This window comes from Bos javanicus, chromosome X (assembly GCF_032452875.1).
Source record: "Bos javanicus breed banteng chromosome X, ARS-OSU_banteng_1.0, whole genome shotgun sequence".
In the NCBI taxonomy this organism is placed as follows: domain Eukaryota; kingdom Metazoa; phylum Chordata; class Mammalia; order Artiodactyla; family Bovidae; genus Bos; species Bos javanicus.
Window position 1 is genome coordinate 100,905,505 of NC_083897.1, and position 12,209 is coordinate 100,917,713.

The 12,209-nt window shown below is 43.1% G+C and overlaps 1 protein-coding gene across 1 annotated transcript in view; it reads left to right on the forward strand.

Annotated features, from left to right (window-relative positions):
• DIPK2B (divergent protein kinase domain 2B) overlaps positions 1-12,209 on the forward strand; it is a 51,567-nt gene that overhangs the window by 25,942 nt on the left and 13,416 nt on the right. The window contains exon 3 of the mRNA XM_061410362.1: positions 10,232-10,405. Coding sequence (XP_061266346.1) covers positions 10,232-10,405 — 174 coding nt within the window. The remainder of the gene's footprint in view (positions 1-10,231; positions 10,406-12,209) is intronic.

Genomic DNA, 12,209 nt, shown 5'->3' on the forward strand with positions numbered 1-12,209 from the left:
AGTGAGGCTGTGTGGCAGAAATAGGACAGGGCCCCCAAAACACAGCTGCTTGTGAAGAAAATAGGGAGGAGAGGCTGAGTTTCAATGCAAGAAAGCAGTACCATCTGACCTGGAACTTAGGCCTGAGTTCAAATCCTGACTCCACCACTAAGTAGGGTTCCTCAGTGGAAGACAGCTCCTAGTCAGAAGCCTGCTAGGTGGGTGCTGATCTGAGAGGAAAATCGGCCAAGTGATCTTCCGTGGCCTGGCCACCTACCCATGGGTTGCAGGAGGCCACTGTGCACCCTCTTCCCCCAACCACAAAGCCAACTCCCAACCCTTGGATTTCCTGTCTGAGTTCCCAGTGTAACCAATCCCTATGTCTGCTTGGCAACTCCAAAAAGGGGACAAGATGATAACACTCATTCCCCAACCCTTCTCTCTAAAGTTCCTTCCATAGCTCCCTCACCAGGGTTTCTTGGGGTTCCCAACTGTTTTTTCCAAATTTAAAGACAGTCCTGGGTCAACCAAAGTCACAGCACGGAGTTCATTTGTTTGACCCTCCAAAGGCTACCTTGTTTCCTACTCAGAGATCCAACTTATTGTGAAATTTAGGGAAGGGGGATATTCCCTTTGACCCTGTTGATCTCTGGAACTGATAACACTACCTTATGTTTACAAAGCACTCCACAGCGTGTAAAACAAAATGAGATGTTTATCATACTTTCGGGAAAGTCATATCAGGTATCTACAATGTCCAGACAGCCAGTTAGAGCCAGGCAATGGAGTCATGTATCTGGACCATAAAGAAAGCTGAGTGCCAAAAAATTGATGCTTTTGAACTGTGGTGTTGGAGAAGAGTCTTGAGAGTCCCTTGGATTGTAAGGAGATCAAACCAGTAAATCCTAAAGGAAATCAACCCTGAATATTCATTGGAAGGACTGATGCTAAAGCTGAAGCTCCAATACTTTGGCCACCTGATAAGCAGAACCGACTCATTAGAAAAGACCCTGATGCTGGAAAAGATTGAGGGCAGGAGGAGAAGTGGGTGACCAAGGACAAGATGGTTGGATGGCATCACCAACTCAAGGGACATGAGTTTGGGCAAACTTCGGGAGATGGTGAAGAACAGGGAATCCTGGTGTGTTGCAGTTCATGGGGTGGCAAAGAATTGGACACGACTTAGTGACTGAACAACAACAACAATCATACCCTCATGAGAGATGAGGAAACAGCCTCAGAGAGGGAAAGAAATTTGCCTAAAGGCATACCCTTGGGCCAGCTAAGCCCAGGGGGAGCACAAGCTGGGGGAGAGTGTCAGTAATGCCTAACGTGGCTCCCGACAGAAGAGGTGACTGAGGTCACAAATAGACACAACATAATACATGTTGGAGATCACACTGACAATTGCACAACTTGACATGGTGAATCAAATATGGAAGAGATCAGCCATTAAGATAAGAAAGTCAAAAATAGCTCCAGATATTCTAACTTGGAAGACTGGGAGAAGGGTCACTAACAGAAGTGAGAAAACTGGGAAAGGTCCTATCTTTGGGGTAAATAATAGCAAATAGTCATAGAGCCCTTCCCATGTGTCAGACACTTTTTCCAAAGATTTGACCTTCCCAACACCCTGATGAGGTAGGTACCATAATTATTAGAGCAACCATACATTCAGGTTGGCCAGAGATAGTCCCAGCATATGCCATCTGTCCTGATCGAATAACAAGTATCATCCCATTCAATCTCAAAAATATCCAGGTTTAGAAGATAAGAGTCCCCTTAATTATTATCCCTCAGTTACACATGAGGAAACTAAGGCATAGATCATTTGAAGAAATTTTTCCAGGTCATGTGGTTGTTAAATGACAGCTGGTATTAGAGGTAACTTGCCTCTAAAAGACATGCTTGTAACTATTTTGTCAAGTGCACGCGCTAAGTCGCTTCAGTCGTGTCCTACTCTTTGCAACCCCATGGACTGTAGCCCTCCAGGCTCCTCTGTCCATGGGATTCTCCAGGCAACAAGAATACTGGAGTGTGTTGCCATTCCCTTCTCCAGGGGATCTTCCCAAACCAGGGATTGAACCCACGTCTCTTATGGCTCCTGAATTGGCAGGCAGGTTCTTTACCACTAGCACCACCTGGGGAGCCCCACTGCCTCTCAAAGTTGCTACTGAATCCAGTTTGTCACCTTTGCAGTTGGGTTGCCACCTACCCAGGCCAATGGATTCCAGGATGAAATAAGAGGGGAGCAGGCAGTGGCCTGGAGAGGTTAGAAATGCAGAAGATCCACCAGGAGGCACTGCTAGAAGCAGGAGACAGGATAAAGCCACATAACCACCCAAGGGGGATCCCAGCGGGGAATCTCCATTACTCCTCTCCTGGGAATCCTCTCCGTCGACTTAAACAGAACTTATCAAACATTCCATCAGGGCTCAACCCAGAAACTCTGCGGAGTATCAAGAATCTAAACAAACAGAAACCCCACCCAAAGAAAGGATGTTGCAGAGCTAGAGGCTCTGTTTTATGTGGAAATGAGAGCTCTGTCAGAGACAGGCGTTCCTGTGCAAGGGAAATGTTTAATAGCCCTCGCCCCGCCCAACCAAGTCTGTTTAGTTTTTAATTTAATGTTGTTTTAACATCTAGTCACCCCTCCGAGGTATGTTATCCACTCTGAGGTGATCCAAGGTAAACTCCAGATTCTGGATTCATTCTTGGCTGACTCCCTGTCCTTGCTTCTACCCTTTGTGACTAGCTTTCCTTCAGGGACTAAACTGCAGGGAACCTAAATTGATCCGTAACAGAGAGAAGCTTCCTGGGCGGGGGCCGGGGGGAAGGGGCCTATTGTAAAGCTACCATAGCTTATGGATTTCAAAGCAAAACTGAAACGATTTGGGGACCATCTATTGTACAAAATTCCCTCCCTCCTCTAGTACCAATAACAGCGGCTGAGACAAGCTGTGTCATAAAGTAACATAAAACGTTGTTTTATGAGGACATTTTTGGATGCTTTAATCATCCGTATGGTTTCTCCAAGATAATCACTGTGGTGGCCAGCATTTGTAGAATGAAAAGTTAGCAAACCAAGAAACCTCACATCAAGTCTGTATTTCAGATTAAAAAAAAAAAACAAACAGGAAGCACTTTAATAAAAGGTGGGAGAAAAAAATCCATCTACTGGAGTAGGAAAAGAACCATGAGCTGTTTCTCTCAGTATCATAAACCAAACAGGGATTTTCATGGTTTTGAATACAATGCAGCTTGAAGAAATGTTCAAGCAACTTTTGGCTTAATTATCCACAACCAATACAGTTATTGAATTGTCATTGTTCTAATCAAGACAACTGATTAACTCTGATACATAATTAACCTAACCCTGCTTCACAAGCATATTTAACAACTAAATCATGTGAAAAGTGTTGAGTCGTGCAACCAGAAAGACAACTCACACGTTTATTAGCCCTAGAACTTTCTCTTCTCCCTGGGTGCTAGGAGCTTGACAAAAATAAATTCACTAAATGTAAAAACTCATTTGTTCAAGATTTCCCTCAGCTTTCCAAACTGAGCTGGCCAGAGAAACCTTACTGGAAAAGCTAACTTCAGATCTTTTTTTTTTTCCTGGCATCACTACATGTGTGTATTCATACATACCCACACAGAACAGTGCTGGCCTCTGTGATTTTTTTTTTACTTTCACACTGTATACCTCCATAGTGTTTGAGTATCTCACAATGAACATGCTCGAGATGGCAAACTTTAGAAATGTCTATCCTCTTGGTGCATGGAAGAAAGTACACAGGCTGACCATTCTCTACAGACAGCGTGGGCACCGCCTGTGCTCTGATCCACCAATGGGGAAGATGGTGGTAGCCCTTACCCCTGGAAAGAGTAAGGAGGGGAATAAAGTGACTGGAGTCAGCACATCTGATATCATCTTCAGATGTGTGTCATAATTTGCAAACATAATTTTTATTTGTCTTATTTTTACGTTCTTTAAAGCCTTAGGACCGAAGAACAGATCCTATCTGAGAAGTGAAAATCAACTCTCATTTTAACATGAAACTCTCCATTAGTCAGTTGTATGTGTCCTTGGAAAGAAGCTCAGATTCCTGAATTAAACTGTGCCTTTAGTTAGCACTGTGACCATAACTTGCTGACTTCCAATCTTAAAAGGAAGCCAACTTCTTGTCTTAGATTTTTCTTTCTAAAAGCAGCTAGTGTTCTTTCTTCTACACATTTATTTCTATCAGAACAAGTGTATTCAGTGGTGGTAAATGTTTGCCTTTTTCAAAAAAATAATATTGGCTATATTCCCTGTGGTGTATACAATGTACCCTTGTAGCTTATTTTATGCATAATAGTTTGTACCCTCTTAATCCCCAACCCCTGCATTGCCGCTCCCTACTTCCCTCTCCCCACTGGTAACCACTAGTTTGCTCTCTCTATCTGTGTCTTTTTTCATATTCACTATTTTGTCTTTTTTTTTTTTTTTAGATTCCACATGTAAGTAACAAATCATATAGTATCTGTCTTTCTCTGACCAACTTATTTCACTTAGTATAATGCCTTCCCAGGTGGGAAGTATAAGCCCTTAGTATAAGGGCTTCCCAGGAGGCACTAGTGGTAAAGAATCCACCTGCCAATGCAGGAGACATAAGAGACACAGGTTGTATCCCTGGGTCGGGAAGATCCCCTGGAGGAGGGCATGGCAACCCACTCCAGTATTCTTGCCTGAAGATTCCCATGGACAGAGGAGCCTGGGGGGCTGCAGTCCATAGGGTCACACAGAGTCGGACACGACTGAAGGGACTTAGCACACAATGCCCTCCAAGTTCCTCCATGTGGCTGCAAATGGTAAAATGTCATTCTTTTATGGCTGAGTAGTATTACATCGTGTGTGTGTGTATATATATATATATACACCACTTTATCCATTCATCTGTTGATGGACATTTAGTTTGCTTTGTAAATCTTTGCTTTTTAAGTAGCATTTGCTTTGGAGAAACAGCTAAAAACCATCCAGAACCAAGTGAGATCATTAATATGGGAAATGAACTTGAGGATAATATGCACCCATAAGCAACATGGTCTTTAACAAGCTACTTCCCTTTCTTGTTCCTTACCTTAGTATTCTCATCTGAAAAATGGGAATATTTTACCAGATCTCTTGATAACGCAGTCTACCATTTGCACTGGCCAGCACAAGGTGCAAAAATTAATGTTACTGCATTTCCAACAAATCCTTTAAGCTCTTTTCAAAATCAATCACTTTAAATTTCCAGGAGCATCACAGAGCAAGAGAGAACTAAAGGCTAAGAGTTCTTGTATGCCAGGATAATGTCTGTGTAAAGGCTTGCCATATGGCCTGACATTTGGAACTTCCAGAAAGTGTTACCCTCCTTTCCCGAACTGTGTCCCATCAACCATGGCTTGGAACTTAAGTCCTAGGGCAATTCTGGCAAGGTTACTGAAGGTCCACAGAACTTCTAAGTTGTGGTCTGCTTTGAGGAAACCCCCTTCCTGCTCCCTTGACTCTCTTATCTCTGGCTCCTAGGGAGAACAACAAGCAGAACTCTTTTAAGTTTTTAAGGACCTCCATCAGAGTCACAAAGTCATTTGTCTAACAATTTCGCTTTCATGCTTTTGTTCTGGTAAGAACCCTTTACATGAGGACACTGCTGATTGCTGGTGATTTTGTTGAGCAAACACAGGCAAGGATGTGGATTTAAGCCAACTGAGGGTCAAACAGCTCATTGGGGAAGTTATTTCTGGTGTACTCAGATTTCACTAGAAGCTTCAAAAGTGAAAGCAAATCTAGATTTCCTTCTCAGTTGCTATTGTTTCCGCAGAGAGCAAGTGCTTTTCCCTTGGCACCAGTGTATAATATGTGTGTGTATATAATATATATATGTAATGCATGTATTGTATAATGATAGTATATTATACAAATATACAATATTAATAATTTGTTAACCAATATTAATACAGTATAAATTATTAATATAATAAATTTTATACAAAATAATTATAAGTAATGTAATTATATATGACATATATGATATATTTGTGCACACACACACACACATATATGTAAACAGATTTATTTTAAGAAATTGGCTTATGAGATTGAGGAGACTGGCAAGTCCAAAATCCATAGGATGGGCCAGCAGGCTGGAGACCCTTGTGCAGGACCTGATATTATAGTCCACAAGTGGAATTTCTTCCTTTTCAAGGAAACCTTAGTTTTGCCCTTAAGGCCTTTCAACTTCTTGGATCAGGCCCATTCACATTATCAAATACAATCTCACCTCCTTTAAGTCAACTGACTGTAGATGTTAACCTCCTGTACAAAGTTTCTTCACAGCAACACCTATATTAGTGTTTGATTGAATAACTGGACACTACAGCCTAGCCAAGTTGACACATAAAACTGACCATCACAATGATATACCCATTCTATTTCATTGACTGTTTTATAGACTGTTAGGGACTGTGGTAGAGAAGCTTGACAATCACTCAGTACCACCTTGCACTGAAGGTCCCTGTAAAGTGACAATGCAGCAGAGCAAAAGCCCGGTCCCTATCACTGCACCATGAAGACCCTGACCTACCAATGGCACCACCAGGAAATACAAGGATGAGGAAACTGGGCATGAGGAGGGAGGGGCAACGGAAGCTCAGGGTTTGGTTTTCTTTTTGTCTTTCACTGGAAGGTGATGTGTTAGCCCTGTTGCCCATGTATAAAGAATGGAGTAGTGACTTGGAACCTCCAAAGTAATGGGAAATCCAGAATGAGTCATTATTTTATTGGAAATGTTTAGTGTCCTACTTCTGTTTGCCATTGGCCAATGTCACTGTGGGCTTGCACGTGGCCATCACACAACAAACAGAATTTTACAGAGCCCCAGTCTGTGAGTGGGGCCTTGGGAAGCAGTTGCCTCCACCTTTAAGGGAGACTGGGGTACCAGATGGTTTTAAAGCCTCTTTTGGTGATAATTCTAGAAGTGGCCCTGAACCTTTTCAGCAAATATATCAATTATTTATTGCTGAATAACGACTCACTTCATAACTAGGGGCTTAAAACAACAGCAATCATCAATTTTCCTCATGAATATTCAATTTGGGTAGGGCTTGGTAGGAAAACTCCCGAGGCCCCACACAGCATCAACTAGGATGCTCAATACAGCATTGGAGGAGCCATTCCCAACATGGCTCAGTCACTTGTCTGGCAAGTTGGGCTGGCTGTCAACTAGGTACTCAGCTGAATGAGGGCTAAGGATCTTGCTTTTTCTCCAAGTAGCCTGGGTTTCTGTACAGCATGGTGGTTGGGTACAAGAGAGAGCCAAGTAGAAGTTGTATCTCCTTTTATGGCCAAGGCTCAGAAACCATATAGCATCACTCCCATAAACTTTCCAGTCACTGGAAGTGAGTCACCAAAGCCAGTCTGTACTCCAGGGGAGAACTAGACTCCACCTGGATGGGAGGCATGTCTTCTGCTCCAAACCTTTTCTGTTTTTCTCTCTTGGTAATGCTTTTAAAAACTAATGAATTTCTTTCCTCCAACCTCCCACCCTTTCCCACCCCTCTAGGTTGTTACAGAGCCCCAGTTTGGGTTCCCTGAGTCATACAGCAAATTTCCACTGGCTATCTATTTTACATATGTTAGTGTATATACTTCCATGCTATTCTCTCCATATACCTATAGCTAATTCGTGTTGCTGTATGGCAGAAATTAACCCAATATTATACAGCAATTATCTTTCAATTAAAAAAATAAATTAAAAAAAAGAATTTCTTTAAATAAAGTTTTTAAAGTGTGAAAAAAAAAATTTCTTGGAAATTCCAAGAATGGGCTCTTTATTCCATGCTGTCATAGCATCACTAAGGTTTTTGCACATCTTGTTCCTTCTGCACAGATACCCTCCCCACCTCTTTGCAGGCTCACTCTATTCTTGCTTCAGGCCTCCACTCAGACTTCACTGTCTTCCAAGAAGCCTTTGAGGGGCCCACAAAAATGTTTTGATTTCCTTCAAAATCAGAAGAAAAATAATCTTTTAGGTCTAAGAACATGTTTGAATGTATAATATTAATGTATTTATCTTTATACCAATGCAGTTGTAAAATATCATTTTAAGCATTTTTTATGGAGAAAGGGGCCCATGAAAACAAAGGATTTTGTACCAATGCTTCCAAAAGCTTTAATGTGACCCTGCACCCATGGGCTCCCACAGCTCCCTGACCTCAGGCCGGTCATTAGCACTCCCTACACCATATAGTAACTGCTGGGCATTTGACGGTCTCTCCTACTTGGTGGCTCAGATGGTAAAGAATCTGCCTGCAATGCAGGAGACCCGGGTTTGATCCCTGAGTCAAGAAGATCCCCTGGAGAAGGAAATGACAACCCACTCCAGTATTGTTGCCTGGAGAATTCCACGGACAGAGGAGCCTGGTGGGCTACAGTCCATGGGGGTCACAGAGAGTAGGACATGACTGAGCCACTAACAACTGTCAACTGCCCAGTTGACAGGCCTGGAAGGGCAGTGTCTGCTGTGGCTCCCCCTTACATCTGCAGTGCCTAGAATACAGCCTGGTCTTTGGTGGATTCTCTGCAAACATTGGTAGGTGAATGAATGAATGAGTGCTCTGAGCTTACTCAAATACAGAGTTACAACCCCAGTAAAGATAAGGATGCAGGTCCTACCTGGCTCCACCTACCTACCTCTCACCTGGTGTACTGTGTCTTAGTACAAATACTAGGTATGTGTGACCTGAGGAAACTCACTTAATCTCTCTAAATCTCAGTATTGCCATCCACAAAATGGGCAATAGTAGTATCTACCTTATTAGGTTCTTGGAAGAAGGAAATGAAAGAACACACTACCTGTGAGGGTCTTAGAACAGCACCTGTTGTATAGTAGGCACTCAATAATTATTACCTACTATTATCATTGTTTTATGGCCAATACCTCTCCCAGAGGTATTTTTTATTTACAAATCAGCTCTTGGAAAAGAGAAGAAGAAATTACTTACCTCCAACCCTAACCATCAGGCTTCTCAGGTGGCTCAGTGGTAAAGAACCTGCCTACCAATGCAGGACACATAAGAGACACGGGTTTGATCCCTGGATTGGAAAGAGTCCCTGGAGGAAGTCATGGCAACCCACTCCAGTATTCTTGCCTGGAGAATTCCATGGACAGAGGAGCCTGGTGGGTTACAGTCCATAGGGTCACGCAGAGTCAGACACGACTGAAAGTGACTTAGCACACACGCACGCACACAACCCTGCCCCAACAATGACTATCTTTAATGGCAGAATTTCAGGCCGTGCAAGAAAAGATTATCAGAAGCAGAGATTGTCTCATAGCTTCAAATTATCTTCTATGGTCTCCACCTGGGTAGCTTATCAGGTTGAGGGAGGGGCAAGGCCTACCACAGGGGAAAAGGCCTGGATGTTAGCGTCTATCAGATTGGGTTCTGTCCTAGCTTGGGGTGTTGTAACAGAAGACCATAGACTAGGTGAGCGAAAAACAAAATTGTATTTCTCACAGTTCTGGAGGCTGGGAAATCCAAACTCAAGGTGCTAGCCAATTGATTGCTGGTGAAGTCTCTCCTCCTGGTTTGCAGACAGCCATCTCCTCATGGTCTCCTCGGGGTGATGGAGAACAGAGAGAGGGAGCAAGTTCTCTCAGGCCTCTTCTTATAAGGTCACTAATCCCATTCATGAGGGCTCCACCCTCATGACCTGGTTGCCTCTCAAAGGCCTCACCTCCTAATACCATCACATTATGGATTAGGGTTTCAACATATGAATGAGGTGCAAGAGAGGAGCAAACATGCAGTTCATAACGGGTTCAAATCCTGAATCCAACCCTTCCAACACTAACCTACAAACTTCCAATTTCTGAGTTGCAAAATGTGTGTGGAGACACAGAGGCTCCGAAACTCTTACTAGGAGCTTGCTAGGGGTGCACTGCCTGCCTAGCACCCTCCTACGTGACCCCAGGATCTCTCAGTCCCTTCTCCTCAATGCCAGCTCTCACCCATGTACCCCACTCAGGCCCCTCTCACTCCATCTCCTAGGGGTACTCTGCTCCATACCCCCTGGGGGTCTTTTCCCACCCCAAGGCCCACTTGACCCCCGCAACCCAGGGATCTCCCCCACAGCAAAGCCTGCCCATACCCACTCCTGCCAGCCCCCCACAAGCACTCAGCACCTTTTTCTCCCCCCTGGATCTCTCCTGCCCCACTGCAGGGCCTGTCCAGCCCTCTGTTGCGCTGCCCCTCACAGCGACTCCTGGATCGCGTGGTCCGGCGCTATGCAGAGGTGGCTGACGCTGGCAGCATCTTCATGGACCACTTCACGGACCGGGACAAGCTGCGTCTCCTCTACACACTAGCTGTCAACACGCATCCTGTCCTTCTACAGGTATGCAGTGACCCTGCCCTGGAAAGCCTGTCCAGGGAGGGGATTCACATCAGGCTCTGAGGGGGTAGGTCCTGGGTTGAGCTTTCTCTCCCATCACTGGACACCTTGGGGCCACCAGTCCATGTTATAATAGAACTTCTGTGGCACTCAGTAAAAATGTGTTGTTGTTTCAGAGGAAAGAAGTGTGGGAGCTGGGGGGGAGGGGGCACAGCTAGGAGTGGACATTTCATGGCCAGAGAAAGCCCTGAAGGGCTTTGTGGAGGAAGGCAATTTTGACTAGGTGTCTTAAAGATTAGAAAGGTATGAACAAGCTCGGGAGGTGGGGAAAAACCAAAGGATGACCCACTCAGAGGTGTGCTATGCAGCTGTGCTTGGAAAAGATGAAAGGATGGAAGTAACCTAAACCTCCATCAAAAAGGGAAGGGTCAAATAGGTGAGGATGCTCTAGAACACTGGTCAACAAGGTAGGTGTGCTGGTCCCTGCCTTCATGCAGCTTTCAGTCCAAGGATAGAGACAGTTCTTAACAAGTCAACATCTATAGGACACCCATTTCTTCCCGATCCCAAGAGTCAGGACACTTAATGGGCACAAAGTAAACTAGGAAATGGGAGGGAGTAGCAGATTAAGGAGGGAGGAAGAGAGAGGAGATGAGGAAAAGAAAAAAAAGAAGAAGAAGAGGCAGTGGGAGAGGAGGAGAGGGAGGGGAAAGAGAAGAGAAGGAAGAGGAGAGGGAGAAGGGGCAGGGAGAAGAGGGCGTGGAGGAAGAAGAAGAACCATAACAATTAATAATGATTAGTATTGTTATTAAGTATATTATAATTATTTATTATATAATACAGTCATATTGATGATTATAATAGTTATATATTACATCGATATTATGATTGATATTATATTACTATTATATTTTAATTATTTATAGTATTGCACTAATATTAATACTTATAATTAATTATTATATTATATTATAATGATTTGTGTTATAATTATATTTTATCCTGGTTATACTAATATAGTATAATATTACTATATAATACTAATATAGTATAATTATATAGTATATATTAGTATATAATATACTAATATATAATTATTTATTCTATATAAATTATTATATAGTATATATTAAATATACTAATATTATATATAATATATATGTTATTGTAACTATGAGATATTACATATGATAATTATATATTCTTTTTATATATGATATAGTAATTATATATTATTGGCCAAAGGATGATGGCTAAGTACATAATAACAACTCATTTCTCAGCATTGTGTTGAATGTTGTACATCATGATCTCATTTAATGCTCAGGACAAACCCCACAGGGATATTGTTATTGTCCCCTCTTTCAGATGAGGTAAGTGGATCTCAGACAAGTGAAGTGACTTGCTCACAGTACCTTAGCCAGTGTCAGCAAAGAAACCCAAACCCAGAGCTGTCTGCTGTCAGAGTCCATGCCTGATCCGCTAAAAGCCACCTGGTAATGTTGGCAGAGACATTACTTTGCCAACAAAGGTCCGTCTAGTCAAGGCTATGGTTTTTCCAGGGGTCATGTATGGATGTGAGAGTTGGACTGTGAAGAAGGCTGAGTGCCGAAGAATTGATGCTTTTGAACTGTGGTGTTGGAGAAGACTCTTGAGAGTCCCTTGGACTGCAAGGAGATCCAACCAGTCCATTCTAAAGGAGATCAGCCCTGGGATTTCTTTGGAAGGAATGATGCTAAAGCTGAAACTCCAGTACTTTGGCCACCTCATGTGAAGAGCTGACTCATTGGAAAAGACTCTGATGCTG